The sequence below is a fragment of the Priapulus caudatus genome, unplaced genomic scaffold (assembly GCF_000485595.1).
Source record: "Priapulus caudatus unplaced genomic scaffold, Priapulus_caudatus-5.0.1 Scaffold482, whole genome shotgun sequence".
NCBI classification, from domain to species: Eukaryota; Metazoa; Priapulida; class Priapulimorpha; order Priapulimorphida; family Priapulidae; genus Priapulus; species Priapulus caudatus.
In genome coordinates this window covers 162369-184249 of record NW_014577543.1, presented here as the reverse complement: position 1 = coordinate 184249, position 21881 = coordinate 162369, and the positions used below count along the sequence as shown (strand labels likewise).

The window sequence follows — 21881 nt, the reverse complement described above, 5'->3', positions numbered from 1 at the left end:
TACAACTATAGAACTGGATAACATACATGAGATAGTTGTCAACGAGCATAACAATGATGTAATTCGAGGGAACTTGCTTTACTGTTCTATGTGACAAACTCAATAGCGTCTGCCACGTTTGTTTACTAGCCAACTGTAATTATTGAGTAGGAGCATGCATATTGGGGTATTTAGATATGTATTGTCAGTGCGGAGAAGAACAGGAGACGGGCGCAAAGGGAGTTGAGAGTGGGCATTCTGCAAGCCGGGACTGTTGACTGGCATAGGTTAGTGCGTGTCGAGCTGTACCTGTTCTAGGGACAAAGCCCACGCGCACTTTCTCGAGTCGCATCGTTGAAAATCCTGCACAAAAGCAGCTTGCTGTACGTTCATATTACTAATCACTGTTTCTAAGCGATTACTTATCATCGCGACGATCGTCCTTCTGTGTGGTAATTTGCGCTTTGTTGTCATTCATCGAAAAGCCTGATCAAAACTTTTCATCATGTGCTGCGCCGTGTTAGTCGACAGTGTCGACGAGGTGAAGTTATAGGGCTAGTGAGGCACGCACGCATACACTGTAGATGGAAATGTAATTATTAACATCAGATAATGAAAAGTTTTATGTGATGTAGTTTTATAACAGTTCAACGTTGGCACCGCAACCTCAATTGCATATTACGGAAACTATATATACATTACATGATACAATTAATTATTATATACATAAAACTGGATTTAAGAACTGTTACAGCCACAACTGCAGATGGGTCCTCTTCGTTCCATAGCCGTTTTAGATTCAACATTGCCAAGGAGCAGTGCTGCATTCGCTGCACCAGCTTGTAGCCGCTGTGTTTGCATGGTTTGTGATCTGATCGCAATGGCTGTGTCTGATGTTGCAAGTGATTGCACTGCCTGTAATGCTGCAGTAATTGGATAGTGGGTAACGCCGTGTGATTACATTATGCCTAATGTGTGTTGTTGCACGGCAGGTAACCAGAAGTGTACAAAATATAGATTCTACATATATTATTATATGTGTTAGGAGATGATATCTATATTATACACTCCTGGCGTGATAACTGTCTTGATGTCACCCGCACACAATGACTGTCTTGAGTTTTTCACTGCGCCGTAACGCCGTCTTTGATTGCGCGCAGGCCTCACGGAGAAAGTACGAGGTGAAGGTTATGCCTCGCCGCGCTGGCTTTCACGATTCGTGTTCGACGACGACGGTCCTGGGCAGGTGGCGTCGTCGTCACGCTCACGTCACAGGTGATGGCGCGGACAGGCGCGAGAGCACGGCCGTCGTCGCGGGTGCGGCAAAGGCGGTGGTGGAGTGCAGCTTGACGGTCAGCGCAACGTACCTCCACCTTCCAGCACCCTCCCACCCGTCCAACAGCTTCTCTCCGGTCTCGAGGCGAACCGTGGGGCGATACATTTGTCAGTATGCGGACCGGAACCGGATGTATTCAGCCTTGTAGTGGGGGAAAGCATGCTCCAGCACGCCCTGCCCCCCTGGCTGTTGGACCGATTTTGCTTCATGATTTTTAAACAATACACTTGCACACAAGCCTCACTGTGCGCACGTGTTATTTTTGGCATCCATAGGGATGAAATAGATTATAAAAAAAAACATAAAATCGGTTCACTGCAGTTGTTGAGATGAAAAATCGGAGAACGGGCAATGCTAAGCTGAAGTGTATACGATATCAATCGTCAACCACCGAAAACTGCTGAGATCTCGCCTCTTTATCACGCCTGGTTCCATGGTGCATCGCCGCAGTCTTCCTCCTCTGCGGTCGCTGCGGGGCTGGGAAAGCCTACCTAGCGCCAGCATTGCTGTTGCCCGAGTCGACTCAGAACAAATCGTGGGTGTGATGGCAGGACGGCACTGCAGGGACGCAGGTGCGGTTTTGGCACGGCGTCCTAACAGCCTCACTAGCTTAGCGCAAGCACGTGCTGGGAGGAACCGCGTGCAGCACTCGCCTGCTGCAGGCGATTCATATTGACTTGCCTCTCCTCCCAGAATTGCAATATGAAAGATGCTCCCATATTCAACGACAGCCGTACGAGACAACAGTATGCACAATGCGCATTTCGGATGGTCAGGGTATTTCTTTAATCTGGTCAATTAAATGTCAATGAGTTGGGGAAATAATTTTTGAGCCTGGGGAACAACGAAACAGATGTATAGTGGCTTTGGCACTTGCCTGCTTACACTGTTGCTGCTTCGAGCTTCTGTGTTGGAACATGGCACTGCTGTTGGCACTGTGACTGCGCAACATGTTGGTGTGGGCACAATGTGGAAGTGGGGGAGAAGTCGCGAGCGACGCAGATCCCCATTTGCGTGTAGGAATAGCCCACATCCATATTCCATTTGCACTGATTAGTCATTAACATGTTTCTGTCTGTTTATCTAGCAATGTTTGGTTTGTAGTATCTCGGGGTTGTGCTTACAGATGGATTTTTGACCATGCGAGAGAGCCGGCCCGGGGGAACAGAATCATCCCTCTCCACCTCCTTTAGCATAATTGCTCCCAACGAGTCTCTACCGCATATCGGAAATCGCTGCTTGTTTTTCCTTTTTCTGGCAGTTGCATGTTTTAACCCCTTCTAACAATATATATATATATTAATGATATATATAATTGCTCTCGGGGCTGTTAAACTAAATAGGAGCAATGATTTCGGAGTAACCCGAAGGTGTGTGTTTTGTTGAAGGACAAGGTACTTAGCTATTCACGTGTTTCTTATTAGGGAGTAGAATTGGAGGAGTTTGCTGTCACTGTTGTGGGCATGTTTTGGCAAGGGACTGTACAGGTGCTGGCGTTGTAGTATGCTGCTGCCCAACATTACCGCTAGCTCGAGGACATGGGTGGAGGGTTTGATTTCATACTCTGAGACTGTTTTCGAATAAATGGCTGCTCAGCGCATATCTGCGCCAGATTTTCAAAATGCGTTCAACTGACAAGAAACAAGCAACGACGATTCATTTGGCTGCCAGGACAGCCAGGGCGATCGCACGCCGATGAATTGGATGCCCGATTATACGCGCACTTCTCCTCCGCTTCTCTCATTAAAAAATGTAAACCCCCAGTTGTATTTCGTGCCCCCCTCCCTTTCACACACACACCACCGTGTTCGTACCGTCCGCAATGTGTGAGTGTGTAGGCATTTTAACGGCACGTGAAGCTCTTCCTGGCCTTCCTGCCCCATCCTGATTGAGGCTGCCTGCCTGCTTCGCTGTTCCTATCTACGCTCATGGTCAACACCCATTTCGACATTGTAGAGCCAGTGAACAAGAGCATCAGACGTGCTGGGACAGGCAGAAATGCCTTGAGCCTCTTCGGCCTCGCTGCGCACGCTAAGTTGGTTTCCAGGTTTGGGACATTTCATATTTATACCTTTGGCCACTTGTGTTTCTGTTATTGGCGTGTGTTGTTACACACGCGCAGGGTTGCTTTGCCGAATCTCCTTTATTGACATACGAATACATGGAATGGTTGTGATATCTCTCTAGGTCGCTTCCTTAACTCATTCACATGTGCACATATAGTAGCGATATATTTATAGGCATGTTTGAAATCGCTTGAGTAAGACTATATAATATGATATATAAAATTTGTTCCCGGTTTCTATATCTTCTCTCTAGATATATGTGTACATTGCTAATGACAGAATCTAAATTGTCTGAAATAGACACTAGTTATGTGGAGTAAACGTATCTAATTATAACACTATGGCTGCCAGGAAGCCTACATGTTTTTCCTCTCTCTTGGTTTTGGACTTTTTGGAATGCCAAGATGGCAAAATACTGTTAGGCCAGTTTAGTGTTTTATTAGGGCCTGTGGAAATACCTACATTCAATATTCGATCATTAAAATGCTGGATATGTTGCTGCCTACCTGCATGCGATTTCAATTATTGCATAATTTTTTCATGTAATGTTAGGATGCTATTCGTTAACGTTGTTTTATTTATAAACTACACAAGAAGAATGCTTTCGATAGTTCTGATTATTGAACATTCATTGTCACGGAGGCTGTTAAGTTAAAACCTAGGCTGCACCTGGTAGCACTTTGTATGCAAGTATAAAATAACCCAATGGATTTTAGCACGGGTGCACATACATCATTAGCTCTCGAGACGATATTGCTGAACTATCCAAACAAAAACGCAAATCAAGAAGACCGTTTCAGCGACAGTACACACCAATAACCCGTAACATGGGGTTAGCAGATGTTGTCACACAGCTAAACAATGGGAAGGTTGCTCAGATCATGTATCATCACTGCGACGAGCCGATATAACTGCGGCCAGCGTCCTGCGCGTGTGGCTATCTCGTGTGGAAAACCTAACCATACTCACAATTTGTACAGTGTTATTCTACCACCTTGCATGTTGATAGGTTACAAGTGACTATATTATGCTTGCATGCACCTCGTATATGGCAGCGATTTGCTTCTCGCATGATCTTTGATTGCAGTTATCGATTCGCATCCTGTATTGCACACAGCATAGTCACGATAGCAGTTAAAACCAGCCAGCGTAGAGCAACAGCACTGTAAACGGATATCGCGAAGCCATGCACGCTGGCGATCGGCTGCCGAACACGAATCTCTAACTATGGTTGTTAAGCTCGTTAACCGATTATTATTATTATCTTATTATTATGGGAAAGAATTATAGCCTTGCTGTTGCCGCCTAGCGCTGCGTTGTGTTTGGTAGAGGGCGCGACGGTTGTTAGGGTAACGTCGTGGACGTCTGCCGCCTTATTTCAGGCCTAGCGGCTGAGCCGGATGCAGTCGTGCGTCATTCGTCAATTCGCATCATGTACGACTGTGCCAGCGTGTGACCTGGCCTGGTCGCGGCTAAGAACCTGAGTGAGTGCACGACGCTGAGCCCTTTGACCCTGCTATCGGTACACGAAGCAATGTTAATAGAGAGTTTATTCTGGGCATAGGCGGACGGGGGCGATGTGCTGGAAGTCTGTGCCCACTCCCACAGACAGATCTTAGGATTAGCAGCAATGCACAGTTGCATGTAACGAGTGGCTGTGACAGTGTGGTTCACATTAGATAATCAAGTAGTTGCGACAACACTTTGCGGGTAACGTTGGTTTGGGGGCATGCTGTTGTTGTAGTAATGAGCGGGTTGTGTTCACAGCGATGGAACAATGCTGTTGTCTGTCGTAGTTAAGCGAGCGGTGTTGTTTCACAAGGCGAATGGACAATGCTGTTGTTGTAGTAGATGAGCGTTTGTGTTTCACAGGCCGATGAACAATGCTGTTGTTTCTAGTAATCGGAGCGGTTGTGTCACGGCGGATGGAACAATGCTGTTTGTCGTAGTAACGAGCAGTTGTGTTCATACAGGCGATGGAACCAATGCTGTTTTCGTAGTAACGAGCGGTTGGCTGTTCACAGGCGATTGGAGACAATGCTTGTTGTATAGTAACGAGGCGGTTTGTGTTCACAGGCGATGGCAACAATGCTGGTTGTCGTTAGTAACGAGCAGGTTGTGTTCACAGCCGATGGAACAATGCTGTTGTTGTCGTGGTTAACGCAGCGGTTGTGTTCACAGGCGCAGTGGAAACATGCTGTTTGTCTTAGTAGACGAGCGGTTGTGCTTCCACAGGCGATGTGGAACAAATGCTGTTTGTCTAGTAACGCAGCCGGTTGTGTTCACAGGCGAGGAACAATTTCTGTTGTCGAGTAATGAAGCGGTTGTGTTCAAAGGCGATGGAACAATGCTGCTTGTCGTAGTAACGAGCGTTGTGTTCACAGCGGATGGACAATTTGTTGTCGCTAGTAACGAGGCGGTTGTGTTTCACAGGCCGATGAACAATGCTGTTGTGTAAGTATACGATGCGGTTGTGTTCACAGGCGACTGGAACAATGCGCTGTTGTGGTAGCTAATGAGCGGTATGTGCTCCACGAGGCGGATGGAAACAATGCTGTTGTTGTAGTAACGAGCGGTTGTGTTCACAGGCCAATGTTAACAAGCAATGCTGTTTGTTGTAGTAACGAGCGCTTGATAGTTCACAGGCGAGTGGAGACATTCTGTTGTCGTAGTTAATGTGACGGTTGTGTTCACAGGATGGAACAATGCTGCTTGTTGTAGTAACGAGCGGTTGTGTTCACATGCGATGGGAACAATGCTGTTGTCGTTAGTAACGAGCGGTTGTGTTCACAGGCGTGTTGGAACAATTCTGTTTTATAGTAGTAATGAGCGGTTTGTGTTCACAGGCGATGGAACAATTGCTGTTGTCTAGATAACGAGCGGTTTGTGTTCACAGGCGATGGAACATTTCTGTTGTCGTCAGTAACGAGCGTTTACCGTGTTCAAGGCGAGTGGAACAATGCCTGTGTCGCTAGTAACGAGCGGTTGCTGTTCACAGGCGATGTGAACAATGCTGTTGTCGTAGTAATTGAGCGGGTTGTGTTCACAGGCGATGGAACAATGCTTTTGTCGCTTATAACGAGCGGTTATGTTCACAGGCGATGGAACAAATGCTTTGTTGTAGTAACTGAGCGGTTATGTTCACAGGCAGATGGAACAATGTGTTGTCGTAGTAAACGAGCGTTGTGATTCACAGGCGATGAACAATGCTGTTGTCGTTATAACAGCGTTGTGTTTCATGTTTACAGGCGATAGGAGTTGCTGTGGTTGAGAAATGCGTGCTAGGGCGGACCGAACCAGAGTCCGGCGACGCCCTGCGCGCACATTCGAAGCAGATCGCACTCTGGGATGGTCTGCGTGCCTGGTGAGAGTGCCGGACGTCGAGCCGTTGAGATCGTCCGCCATCGCGTAGTGTGTTTTTCTGTTCCGGCCTGTGAAGTTGCGTGAGTGAGTGGGTGTGAGTCTTGGTGATGGGTCTTGTGCCTGGTGCAATGTCATGTGGTGTGCGTGTGTGTGTTGTCTGTCCATGCGTGCTAACTTGTGTATATGCCAGATGTCATGCCTGACAGCTAGAAATTGCCATTTTAGTCTACCTAGCCAACCTAGTGAACCTGATAATGTCGAGTGACTATAAGGTTTTATGTTTGAAATCGCCAATGTATACAGTGTTCATAAGGACTCAGAAACTGCCCTGATGCCTAGATTTTCGCACAATGGTACGGCATTTTGCATAATTGGGCCTAATTAGATAGTTATTAGGTCAAATCACTAAATGCAGAATATCTTCCTTGTAATTGCACATAGAGACTTCATTCTGTGTCTAGGACCATGTTTTCGACACTAAGCAATTGATCTGACATGGATTTCAAAACCCCTACCATCCTTCCAAATGCCAGAAATCCAATATGGCTGCCCTATGGCATAATGAGCGTAGAACCCGTAACATCACCAATTAACTCAGCAACTGGTTGAGAAGACAGAGGATTTTTTAGATGTGTTTAGACACATGCTTTCCTTAACACCAAGCGGATATTCCATGCGTCTATAGGACTTATATACTCTTTAACAGTACAGTCTCTCGACGTATTATACTCATATATGAAACATGTCTAAGATATTATATGATGCAGCTAGATCATGCGGTAATACATAGATGGCAGCCCAACACCATCAAGATACATACATTCGCGCTTTAGTCTCGCCTCAATTTGGTTGTGATGCATTCCTCTCACTATCTCCAGCATCATCTTCTCCTTATACCTTTTCTCTTCTAAGTGATCCTTCTTCAGCCATCGCATCTCGTCTGTTCAGTGGACTTACAACCCACTTCATTTCCTTCGTTCACAACACGTAGCAGCGTACATGAACTCCATTTTGCTTGCACAACCACGACTTCTTTGGCTGCAGGCATTCCCTTCTGCTCCGGCAAGCTGTAGCTTAATGACAGTCATGACTCTCTCTCTCTCTCGCTCGGGTTATTTTGACCAGCACTGGTACACTTCAATCATTTACAAGTAACTTTCCCATCCATAGTTAGTATTTGGACAGGCAGGAGGGTCAATCCTGTCCGCAGCCTTCCATATGCATCATCTTGGAGATGTGCTCTTACGATGGAATCCAAGGTTGATGTCTGTTGGTGGAAGGGGACTTCACGGATGGAGGATTCTTTCCGCTTGCGATTTAAATCTCGTACCTGGAACGCATTCATTGACGTGCTTTTCTTTGGCCATATAAATGGTAGGAAGAAGAGCTTTGCAGTGGGCCAAATCAGCGTCAACTGTCAGTTGAATCGTTCTCTCCAGAATTGAGTTTAGTCCAGCCATATCAGTCCTGGTTGAGCACTTTCAGAGTCGGACACGTTTCCCTTCCCATTAGGATAGACACAGTGTTAGCAGCCTCGAAGCAGTGCGTGCGATTCCCAATATTCCCTTGCATTGCTCTCCGAGCTTTGGTGACAGTGGCATGCTGTCAAGCACGGACCATCCCACTTATCATCTGAAACATGCGCATGATACGCCATCTTCCAGCACCAGTTACACGGCTTGTACGAATTACTAATCCCCTGTCTCTCACTCACGCACTGCTCACAGTCCGAGCCTCGAGCGATGCAGCACGAAGCAATAGTAGCTGATGAGAGATATGTCTGCTTGCATCATGATGCACATACTGTTTGGCTTGGCTCACAAGTTCAGATGGTGCTACAAGATCATGTGTGCAGAGTAGGTTGAAGAGCTGCCTGTTGTTGTTCTTGTTTTTTCATGATGCATCACGCACCAAAATACGTGGTGAGTTCAGAGTCAGTTGATATGCAGTGGATCCTTCCCCGGCTCTCCTCTGCCTCTCGGCGATCCTTTTTGCACTGATACCTTTCATGCCGATCGAGATGACATACAGTGTCTGCCCCTCTGTGGTTGATGGGGGCTGATTTTCCATTCCTTCAGAAGATCCACCCACTGTACCGAGGATGCCAGACAATGTGGTACAGTAGCTGAAGCAGGCGTCCACCAGCAGCGAGGTGTCAGGGGAGATGGCGTTCTTTATATGAACGCCGAGATGTTTAACTTGATACTGACTGGTTTCATTTCGGAGGATCCATACTCGTCGATGATTGATGGCAGGAACAGGGCGCACAGCCTCATGCATGGGAAGACAGCAGACAATCTCTAGGTTCCTCTTCTGTCAACGATCAGGAGACGGCGCGAATACGTTTGCCAGGTCATATGACAATTTTGTTATTCACATTTTATATCCTCTTGATCATTTGCTACGCGCAGCATCCTCGAACTGTGATTGAGGCCCAGCCACAGTATTGTGCATCATGAGTGAAAGCAGACAATCTCTCATCATGCGTACATGCTTCGTTGCTGCATCGGCCGGGAGCCTCGGAGCTGTCGTCATCTTAGTGATGACACAGATGTATTCGTACCTGCTCGTGTACTCGTCGCTGGAAGATGGCGTATCATGCCATGTTCAGATGGAGAGAGAAGTGGTGGATCCGTGTTGAATTCAATTGCCCACTGTCACAAGCTGGGTGAGAAATCGGAAGGGAATATTGGGAAATGCACCGCATTCAGGCTGTGACACTGTGTCCTAATCTAATGGGAAGTAAAGCAGCTCGTCCGCCCTGAAAGTGGTGTCATCAAAAGCCCGACTCTGGAAGTAATTGGTGCTGGGTTGCATCCTATTCCCTTCCTGGGACTAGACTCATGTCTTGGGATGAGGACGATGTCCACTGACAGTTTGACCTGGATTGCAACTGCCAAACCTTCTTCCATTCCTATATGGCCAGAATAAAAGCACGTCACCATGAATGCCTTCAAGGTTACGAGCATTTATCGCAAGCGAAAGAATCTCCATCCGTGAAGTCCGTCCACCAACAGACATCACCTGGGATTCCTATATCGGAGAGCACATCTCCAAATGATGTAGTGGAAGGCTGCGGAAAAGGTGACCCTCCTGCTGTCAAACTCACTAACTATGGATGCGGAAGAGTTACTGCTAAATGATGAAGTGGTACCGAGTGCTGCTCAAAAGAACCTACCGCAGCCAAAAAAACCCTTCCATGGACGTATTAGCTGCAGCTGCCGAGCAGAGGGAATGCTGCCAGCAGGGAAGTGTGAAGTTGCTGCCACCAATGGATTGTCATGTACACTGCTACTGTGTGTTGAGGAGGAGGAAATGAGTGGATGTAACATCACTGACACCAACCGAGATGATGCTGAACGAAGGATATGCAACGAGCAGAATAGAAGGAGGAGGATGATCTGGAGATGGTGGACCCCCCCGAGAATTGAGTCACTAACCTGGAGACGAAGGCGACATTGTATGTAGTTGATAGTGTGGGTGTTCATCTATGTAGTCCATGATCTAGCTGCAATCATAAATATTATAACATTTCTCTCTCTATAATATATACTTACTGTTAGATATATAAGTCTATAGACTTTATGGAATCTTTTGTTAGTTAAGGAACATGGTCTAAACATCAAAACAAAGTCTCTATCTTCAACAGTTGCTGAGTTTGGTTGATGTTACGCGTTCTACATCATTACTGCATTGGCCACGCTATATTGGGATTTCTGGCAGTCCGGCAAGGATGCGTAGGCGTGAATCACATGTTCCCATCAATTGCTTAGTGTCGAAAACATGGGGTCTAGACACACGAATGAAGTCTCTATGCATGCATTACTAAGGAAATATTTCTTGATTTAGTGATTTGACCCTAATTAATTATGCTAATTAGGCCGATTATGCAAAATGCTACACATATGCAAATTAGCAGCTCGGCAGTTTCTTTGAGTCTTATTAGACCTGATATATTGGCATGTCACATAAAAACCCTTTATAAGTTACTCGACATTTCTAGGTTCAATGAAGAACACCATAGGGGTGGCTGCTAGTAGTATTAGGCGGACATTTCTTTAACTATTGATGTTGCCAGGGATGTTTGGATAGATCAGTTTAAAGTATCGTAACAGAAATTGCAATCCCAGTGCTAGGCGGCCAGTGATGATACCTCTGTTTGTGCTTGGGCAATATTACCAAACCATTACTCGATGTAACCATATAAACAGCATAGTCAGCCTCAAATCCACAAATTGAAGGTCATCCATCACCCTCATTATTGTTTGTAAAGAATAAAGTTAAAAGCGATTCAATACAATTAACGGATAGTAAATGTATTTTGGACTATAACAGTATAAAGTAATTACTTCTTCTGTTATTATGCAAGAAGATGAATGAGCATGTATTACATTTTTAGCTTGCCTTGACATCGTCAAGACGAGCTGATTGCCCATGGCGCGGTGTCGGTCTATCGGTTGTCCGTGCGACTCCATCAGTCCAGTCCGTCAACATTTGGCTTAAAAATATATTAATAATTCTAAGATTGAGTATTAGTTGTTATCCTTATGGGAATGATTATATGCCTATTGGGCACGGTGAGTCACCTTGGAGCAGGTGAAGCCACGGATGTCCAGCCTTATTTTGGCAGAAGAAATGGAAATGGCCATAAGTGCGAGTTAGGTTCAGATGCGAAGTTTTGGTCATTGTCGGGTGATGTGGAATGAATGGAGGGACTGGCCCCAAAACATATCACACTGTGTGTTGATTTTTTTTTAATTATGCAAATTAGGTAGATTTTGACACATTTCACTTATGCATTTCCAGCTTGTCTGCCTATGTGTCAACGGTAACTCAGAAACTGTTTGACCCCACATGTTTCAAATTGGCATGCAGTTTGTTACCTCCTATAGTGAGGTCATTGGAACGTCCTATTTTTGTGAGGTTTTACGCCAGCTCGATCCTCTCTCTCCAGCCACGGTCCACGTTTTCGGTCAAAATGGAAATGGCCATAAGTCCAGTTTCAGACAAGGTTCAATGGATTTTGCTCATTTCTGTGGTTGTCGCACCATGAATGAGGACTGTGGCCCCAAAACATATTCACACAGGTTTTTGATTTTTAGCTCATCTTGACATAAGTTTCGATGCAGCCTTGTAGAATCGCTATGGATCGGTCCGATGCGTCTTCCGTGCGTCAACCAGTTTGGCGCACAAATCTTAACCGTCGACGTACCGGTCACGATATTCGCGGACGTGGCTGGGTAATCGAAAACGAGTTGGGATGTCGAAGCTGGGATTGTTCAAGGTCTTCAAAGGCTCAAGAGGTGTAAAAGAAGGGGCGACTTCACTCCTTAACTCTAAGGATATATCGAGAAATGCAGAATTGCGGCACAAAAGTCTAAACGGCTCGACATAGGCTCCGTGATAGTCTGGTTGTATAGCATCATTGTTTAGGAAAAAGCCATCACTGTGCCGGAATTTGGAGGTTACAGAGTCAAAGATTCAGTGGGCACAGGGCAGATTTATAGACATATTCTACTGAGGACCATGGTCTCGACGGAGCGATTGAGAACAAAACGTTTTTTGCTTTCTAGTGAGTGACCTAGCATATTGGCGTTTATTGAAAGGACCATGAAATGTCCTTCTGTGAACATCACACCGTAAGTGAATAGCGAAGAATAACCTCTTTGACCTTCAAGTAGGAGGTTAACGGTGGATTTGTTGACTGTCTGTTTAGAAAATTGGAGGCGGCGGCACTGCCGTCTGGTAAATCTATACATGCTGGATGTATGAGGCCTTAGCAATGTCACAGCTGAACATTCAAAAGCTAAATTTGCGTTAATAGAAGCTGTATGTTCCTTAAATGGTATAATTTCTATGTTCATTCTGTACGTCGTCATGTGTTACATGTAACCAGGCAGTATAAAGGAAGGAGTGTGACTTCAAGTAAACAAGGGAAATTCGTCAATGTACTAGCTATAATTACCTACGATTTACTACGCCGTAACTCATCCAACTTTGAGCTCAAATCGTGACACGAGTTACATTGCTAGCTCATCGTACCAAACGTTTCCTCTTAGAACCCGCAATCCGGAGCATAAGACTAAAACAAACGACACGATTCTCCCAATCTTTGTCATTAATCAACCGTAGCAATGCCTATACTGTATACCACCTGTTCCTCGACGGGGGCTTGCGGCTCACGGCGAGGGCGCTGTGGCTCGCAGGGACCGCTGCTGCTGACTCAGCGTGAGTATTGGCCGGGTGCGTGTCGCCGGCCATCGCGGCCTCTCCATGACTCATACAGAGGCACATAACGTTGTAGACTGTCTTACGGGTCAAATCAGGGTTATTCTCGCGGAGTGTTGCAGTTGATTGCCCTAATCACCCTGCCTATGCCACAGCCGTGCCATCTCGCGCCCATCCTTCATATCGTGGAGCGCAAGTCACCACCGCTGTCAGTGGTGTGTATTTAGTAGATGCCTTTTGTTTGAAGTATAGGCGAGTGTCACCGGCATTAGATTAAATGGACAAACGATCGGAGAATCGAGTGTCTACTCGTCTCATAGTCTGTATTCTCCGGAATTGCGTGGGTGTCTACAGGAGAAACGGACTCTGTTACGGATGTGGTCAGAATTGTATGTGTCCGATGGTTGACTCAAGTTGGTGCAATGAGTTTATGGGCGGTAGTAATCGTAGTGGTATCTTATAAGCTGGAGGTTACAGATGACGAGGGTTTCCCCGTGGTTGGAGTGTAAGTCCATCACTCTCCTTCCGCTTTATTACTCATTCATTGTTAACGCTAGATGCTCACTGCCCCAGGGCTCGTCTGCAGTGATTGATGTTGGTGCGTCTATTGCTACTGCGTTAATTTGGTTACACGGTGCAGCCTTCGTCTATATGCAATTTGCAGCTGTGAGGCCTTTGGCTGTTAAGGCTAGATCTTGGATATGAGGTGTATACCTATTTCTGTCTTGCACAATAGTTGGCTTTGTACAACGTATGGCATGGAGCTTTCCATCTCTTTAATCTTTTGAGACACTTAAAGGTCTCTCCAAGCGCCATCACTCGGTCTGGTACTTTCACTGACTCCATTGTGGTGTGGGCGTGCCACTACGAACATTCTTTTTGAGAATGTCTCTGCATACCATTCCCTGTGCACTTTCACTGTTTCGGCGTGTATCCCGGTCGAACCACATTGTGGGACTAGGACAGCGGTTACTTAGAATCGCACCCACTCCACACAGAGTCACCGCAGCTTAGACGTTTTTTTAGCGATGAGATGGCGCTGCTCATTTCGCTCTACCACTCCGTACGCACTCCAAGACTGTGGCCATTGTTTTAATTTGAATTTATTTGCGGCACACACTATTCTATTTGCATGTACTGCATATATACTTTGACAATTTCAACTACTGCTATTTCGCAGTGTGTCTCACTTATGGTCCAACGCGTAGATAACTCGAAACGTTTGACCCACATTTCCAACACTTCTCGCACTCACAGGGTTGCGTTACTCTCACTTGGAGAGTGTGTGTAACTTCCGTCTTTGATCCATTGAACATCCCCTAAGCTTCGCACCTACTTTTCGAAAGCTCTTACAATACCGCCCCTATCCAGCCTTTGTTGCCTTGAATACTGAAATTGATCAGAATTTCATCTGTGTACACCTTCTAGAATTTTTCATGATTTTGTTAAAATTCTTTCATGCTATTATTCCTCTGCAATAGTGTGTGTTTACTAGCGTGTTAATTCCCTGCCCATCCTCAACTCTGTACACGAAACTACGTTTTCCTTACATTTTTACGTGTGAGACGTAAGGTCGTCCCAGTGCTGTCTGAGCTGACATACGGTCTGCATCCACCTTCATTCTAATTTTTCACGCTGGGTTTTTATTTTCCGATACCTCCGATTTGCTTAAGCTGTGCTGGCAATTCCTTCATCTCAACATGTACAATATCTCACACGGTCTGTCTGCACTCCTTCATCTACATGTACATACCCTCCCAGATTTAACCATAATCTTCATCCTTCTTATCTTTCATCACCAACTGTAACGTAATAAACCTACAGGTGCTGTCTGTTCAATTCACGGTTGTCTATACTAATTTGTACATACTCCTTTTTTTTAGATTCATTGTCGCCTGTTTCTAGCACAATAATTGCTCCTGATTCAAATTTCATTTCCATTCGTTTATAATTTGTATTTTTTACCTTTATTTCAGGCTGTTTGCCTGCGACTCCCTATTATTTCGTACTTCCAGGTGTCAAAAACCCATAACCTCCCAAGACAATTTTTGGTCCTGGCAATCATTTCGGCCGTTTTCTTATCCTACACTTGTACATCCTCCAGAGCTGTCTGCATTCCTTCATCTTACAATGGCGTACGCCATCTTACCCTTCGCCAGGTGCAATGGTCATTTTCATCTTCTAGCTCTCTCTCACACTCTCGTATTTCGATACATACACTAGTGTACATTGTCTGTTTTTAGCCTATCAATCTAACAACTTTATGCCATGTACATTTACCATCTATCTAGAATGGTCTATCCTGATAACTGAGCATATAATCTTTTTACCAATATTGGCTACAGAACGGTGGAAAGGCTATGCTACGTACTCCTACCATGCGAAGGTTCTTGTCTAGCACTCCATTTACATATCTTACTCACATTGCTTGTTTACTAATATCACTTCCAGCGCCTCGTCTTCATCCTTCATCTCACTCACCGTCTTCTAATCAAATCCTCCAAGGCTAGATATGGGCTGAGTACTCGTACATCCAGTTCGTTTCATTTGACACACTTTTTTCTATACTATGTACATATAACAGCCGCTCCTGGTCCGCCGCTGTCTGCACTCCTTCACTTTTTGGTTCTCTCTACATTACCGTTGTACATACCTCAGGCGTGGTCTGTGTTAAGTCCTTGTCATCTACAAACAGGACCGCCTCACACGGTCACTCCTCCAGGAATGGGCTGCTCATGCGTGCAGGATCCTTCATACTATCATGTCGTACCTCCCAGGGCTGTCGTGCTCCTTCAATTTTGGTACCATGTACGTTTACCTCAGGCATTGCTTACTGCATCCTTCAATCATACACTGTACGAATGGGTAACCCTCCAGGGGGGATGGTCTGCGAAGTCCCTTTCTCATCCTTTACGACTGTACGGATACGCTTACACGCCGGCTCAGTCGCTTCGCATCGGGTTCATTGACTCTACACTGTAGCGTACCTCCGCAGACTGTCTGCGAGCCTTCATTCTAACACCATGTACGTACCTCCAGGCTGTCTGCATCCTTCATCTACATGTACGTACCTCCAGGCTGTCTGCATCCTTCATCTACATGTACGTACCTCCAGGCTGTCTGCATCCTTCATCTACATGTACGTACCTCCAGACTGTCTGCATCCTTCATCTACATGTACGTACCTCCAGGCTGTCTGCATCCTTCATCTACATGTACATACCTCCAGGCTGTCTGCATCCTTCATCTACATGTACATACCTCCAGGCTGTCTGCATCCTTCATCTACATGTACGTACCTCCAGGCTGTCTGCATCCTTCATCGTGACGAGGGCCTTCGTTATGTCGTCATTCTGCACCTGCTCTCTCAGCTCGTGTTCGAACTTGTCCCGCTGCTCTTTCATCTCCTCTACCTTCCCCAGGAGTCTCCAGATCTCACTAGATGCTTCTCTGTCCTCTGCAGCAAGAAATGCGCAAAAAAAACTTAATGATGAAATTCTCGCTTTCGTTGATTTTCGCATCAGAGAGACTTTATAATGTGTTGCTTTGGGGAGCTTTTGAAACCCAACCAGCTCTGATATCGAACATTTTGATTGCTCCTGCATAACACATGGTAAAACCCATAAAAAATGCCATATACCGGAAAATTTATCATTCGAAATAAAATCTAAAAAAATCACAAATTTTAACTTTGGAATTAATTTGAATCAAATTAAAAATTGAATTAATTTTTAATTAATTATGTAATTGATTTGAAATCGACCGCCTATTGTCCTTTGCTTACCGTCGGTTAGTTCCAGCAAGGGCAGAGCTTGCTTGATCTCCTCCGGTTGACTGGCCAGCAGTCTCAGGTTGTTGACGTGCACCATCATCACCTTATGTAGTTCACGGTCGGACGTATCCGCGCGTGCGTTAGCCTCCTTCAGGTGGCCGTACTCCTTAGCTAGCTCAGCTACGATGAGCGATGCGTCGCGACGTCCCAGCTGCTCCTGCAAGAGCGGGAAGCATCCGGATAAACATCGGTTAAAACCGGACGGAAATTATCCAAACATATGCCGACGACCCCTGACCTGCATAGATGGGTATTAGGCCACAATTAAAATCTTTGTTAGCCCTCACCGGACCCAGGCTGAATAGTTTGGGTAGGTAGGTAGGCTTTTCTTTTTTTAATGGGTCTTTTTACAAATTCAGCATGGTGTCTACATGCTCGGGTGTGCTTGTGTGGAGATACCTTTTATGTTGAACGTATGTTTTGCTTGGTACATATAATGTATTGCCTACAGATTTATATAATGTACAGTGATACAATTTGTAAAAAAAAAAAAGATCAACATTTTTTGAGTCGACCCCTTTTTGGCGGGTCGGTTGGGTGAGGGCAAACAAACATTATTTGTATTATGGCCTTATCCAGACATAGCCAGATGGGAACTACCTGAAAGGATGTAGTACAGGAATTATCCAGATGGAAATTATCCAGACGTGTATGAACAGGAATATTATCCGGACTTAACCGAAAGGGAATTATCCGGAAGGATGTGGCACGGAAATTCTCTGTCCGGACGTTTGAGGTATATAGGCAATTATCCAGATTTTTGTGGTAGAGTGAATTAACCGGACGCCATTGCAGAGGCAACCAGAGTGACAGGAGTGCGACAGGACAGGACATAGCCTGTGCAGCTCACGGTCGGACGGGTCAATTCTGCCAGACGAATAGGTCAACAGTTTCGAAATAAAGGCTATGGGTTTGTCCTCACTTGTCCATTTCCACGGAGGACAAGTAAACCTGTCCAGTAGCTTGTCCGCCGGACAAGCAGCTTTTTAGAGCAACGTTTTAGAGCAATTTTACATCATTTTCTACCATCGCTTCAACTTTGTTAAGACAAGTAATAACTAAAATAAATAATTGTGCTTCGTTATGTTCTTTCAAGTTTGTTACCTAATTCGAACTATTAGTGAACTGTATTAAAATTACAAAGTAAGATATTGAGTCTAAAATTTAATTTGATTAAATCTATTACACATTTACTATATTTCTTTGTTATTAATCAGGACAAGCAAAAATTTTGCAGGACAAGCAAAAAGGACAAAGCATATCTTGTAGCTTGTCCGCCGGACAAGCAAATTTGTTTCCTTATTTCGAACACTGATCAATTAGAGAGCGGCAGCTGGAAATCTGAAGTACGGTTACGTGACTCAATCGTACAACTTCCGCGACTTACTTGAAAGCTTTTTTCACTTTGTTCCTCTGACTCCATGAGTTCGTGAACTTTATTTAAATCTTCGGTCACATCCAAACTAATATCAGACAGCTCTGAAAAAAACATGAGCCATATGAGTGACAACCAGCACTAATATGCTGTGCTATACCAACTGAGACTAGACACGAGACTCACGGAGAGTGCATACCTCCGCCAGCGACATACGCCATACGCCCCATGCAACATGTATGTGTTACGAGCTGGCTCGCCGCTCGCTGCTGGCTGCTGCTGACTGACGGGCCTGCTGCTGGCTGGCTGGCTCGCTGACTCGACGTGCTAATATCGATCGTGCAAACACACTAACACATGAACACACGAGACTGATCACATAACCTCCTCCAACTCCGTTGGGTGGAGGTAAATATAGTGAATACTATGCGAATTGGGAAGATAAACACATGCCACAGACTCCTTTCTCAGGAAATATTTTGCTATCATGATTCATTTTGTGACTTATTATTTTTTTTTTCATAACGAAATAGTATATGTTCTTTTTCGTGCTCTTCTTCTTCTTCTTCTTCTTCTTATTTTCTTCCTCCTTCTTCCTACTTCCATCTCCTCCTCCTACCCCCTCTTCCTCCTTCTTCTCCTTCTCCCTTTTCCTCTACTTCAGTAAGGAAGACTCGACTACTGACATACATCGACAAACAACATAAATAACAAAACGGAAAAAATGGAACGCGGAAAACGGGAAAATGGAAACCAAAAACACAACAACGGCGAATGAAAAGCGGACGATAAAATTTTTACAAATATTCTTGAAACCTTTCATGGCCGTCGTGAGGTCCTTCACGGCGGTGGGCCTGACGCTGAGCGCAGCGCATCTCTCCAGGAGAGGCTGTGGCAGACGATCGTGCTCCACGTCAAAAAGCTGGTCCGTCTGCAGCGACGATAGAAACGTCCTGCAAACGACGACGACGGTTACTCACGTGGCAAATGTTGTCAGTGTTGAATAAGGCCAAAACAAAAATATATGTGCGGTTACCTTTACCATGCCGAAAAAAATTAGGGTAGGTAGGTAGGGAAACATTTATTTTCTTGAAAATATTTTATTTACGAACCGCATGTCCGCGGATGAGCGTTGTGCCTTTGAGAGCAGGAACTGTCCAATTCATTTTTTTTATTTTTTTTAATATTTTTTTTTACTTATAAAGAAAATTGTCAATTAAATGTTTAGGGTCGCTGGGAATAAATAGGTCGCCGAAGAAACCCCTTAACCACACCTATATTTTGTTTTGGCCTAATGGCAGTTCTACTGCCTATAACTATATAGACAGGGGGAACTTATTAACAGACCAGTGTCCTTTATAGCATAGATGTCGATTAAAGCTACAGATGTGGAATGTGATGCAGCTACATAGTGATCGACTCTTCGTAAGGGTAGTTCACTTACCCAAGCTCCTGGTCTTTCAGCGGCAATGTCATCCCACTGCTTCTCTCAGCACCTTGGCCTTCTCTTCACTGCAATAAACAAATATCTTATATAATATTACTATAAATATAATTTTTGATTATATTATAATTTATAATTATATCGTATATATATAAATATAAATAATATAAATATTATTATATATATATATATATATATATATATATATATTATATATATATTAAACCGATATATCAGAAATAGTTTAGTTTTGCTTTTTAATAAATGAGAGAGAATACAGCCAGTTTTTTGCTATGCAATGGTTCGCGCACTAATCTTCACATAATATCTAAAGAGGGTGATACTCCATTAGGAGTGTTCCCAACTTTGATATCATAATGCATTAATGATTAATGATGATAATCCTAACCCTAACTAACCTAACCTAACCCTAAACCTAACCTTAATAACATAACCCTAACCATTAATGACATTAAAGTTGGGAACACTCCTAATGGAGTATCACCCTCTTTAGATATTATGTGAAATTATACGTGCGCGAAAGCACACACACGAGTGCGAAGGCGAAGTCATTGTGGCTGGGGTCCAGGGCCTGTTTAAGGCCCTGGAAGCTCAGGGGTTTTAGATGCTCTGTGGTGCAATCTGAGCCTTATTTCAGAGCATTTTTGCACAAAATTTATGACCTATATTTCAAAATAATTTGGATTGAGTCTATTCTATTTCTTCATTGTCAGTGATGCTACTGCTCGTGCAAGCGTTTGTTGTCTCCTCCTTGTTAGAAGGAATCTGATGAAATAGGCTGGTTATTGTGAGCTGTTTTTTTATTCATAGCGGATTGCGAGCGCTATGCATATCAGGCTCAGGACAAGTGAAATTCTATGTCGGACAATTTATTCGTTTGGCTAGTTGCCTAATTGGACAACTAAAGAATTTCTAAAAAATAGTTGTGTAATATTCCTAACATCCTTTTAGCCAGGGCGCTATTGCATGACATCAGGGGCGTAGCTACGGGGGGGGCCTGAGAGGGCACGAGACCCCCCACAAATTTTCTGTGCCCCCCCAGGTGCCCCCCCACTAAAAATTCATGCTTGATAAAAAAAAAAATTGAATTAAAACCAATGCCGTTAGAACAGTATAATACAAAGTTTTAAATTGTGCCACTCCCCCCCCCACACGAAAAGTAAGGCCCCCAGTGCCCCCCCCCCGCTTAAAAAATCCTAGCTACGCCACTGCACTGACATTCTCACATTATATTTTCAAAGGTCGCCGAAAAGGATTAAGAGGCGAAGGAATGATAAGACTTATATGATATAACTATATATACTCAAGAGAAAGATAAGCGAGTGATAATATAATAAGGTAAAACGAGTTTAAGAGCACCCAAGAAACTGTTGGCACATATATCACAATTATCTGACCGACACCACAGACCGTTTCCCAAGAATTGTTGTATTTCGATCGCTGCTGGACATTGGTGGAGTTTGGTGCATGATTGTTTCAGCCGCATGGTGCTAATCACTAAGGGAATGTAGGGAGTGGACACCGCTGGACTATGAGAGAGCGACAGCAAAACTCTTTGCTGGAATCGAGGAAAAAGCTACAATCGGGAATGACACACGAGTGTGCCGGCACGCAAAAATAAACGTGTGAATTTCATTACGATTTTCCATGGATTACCGTTCTATAATCCTACGGGTCTACGTAGGCACGCCCGCAGGCACACACAGGCACGCGCGGACGCACACACAGGCAGGCGTACAGGCACGCGCGCATGAATCAGAGCAAGCAGCTCAGAAGACGTAGACGCACTGTATGACTCGACTGCCCGTAAGTCAAGTGGGAGCCCATGCACAGAGTAAAACAGTGTAATTGACTGTAATAGTGTATGCTACAAGCGCACGCTGTGACTACGCGTACGTTCTTGCTTTGATATTTTAAACGTGTCGGCCTGAAATCCAAACCTGTCGGCGATTTTCAAACATGTCAGCTCAAAACTCAAACCTGTCGGCCTTACATGTTAAAACCACCCGTGGATCACACTGGCATCCATTTCTGAATTTTGAAACTTATTGATTTTTACTCAGCCATTCCCGCTCAAAAAATAACAACGTCGGTTAGGGTTACATGGCAACATGCTGCTACGTTCAACACTGAAGCTCCACGGAACTCGGGTACTACCCCGCTTTTTCAAAAACCTGAATATTCCTCCACCCCATCCGCCCACCCCATCCCCACCCTCTGCCCGCTATCCCCCCCTT

The 21881-nt window shown here is 44.8% G+C and overlaps 1 protein-coding gene across 1 annotated transcript in view; it reads right to left on the bottom strand.

The window, feature by feature from the left end:
- The window catches only part of LOC106810877 (tyrosine-protein phosphatase non-receptor type 23-like), a gene marked incomplete at its 3' end in the record, with an annotated part of 40897 nt that overhangs the window by 3010 nt on the left and 16006 nt on the right, over positions 1 to 21881 (bottom strand). Inside the window, 6 exon segments of the mRNA XM_014814345.1 lie at positions 16272 to 16429; positions 16757 to 16961; positions 18192 to 18283; positions 18996 to 19132; positions 19523 to 19533; positions 19661 to 19691. Coding sequence (XP_014669831.1) covers positions 16272 to 16429; positions 16757 to 16961; positions 18192 to 18283; positions 18996 to 19132; positions 19523 to 19533; positions 19661 to 19691 — 634 coding nt within the window.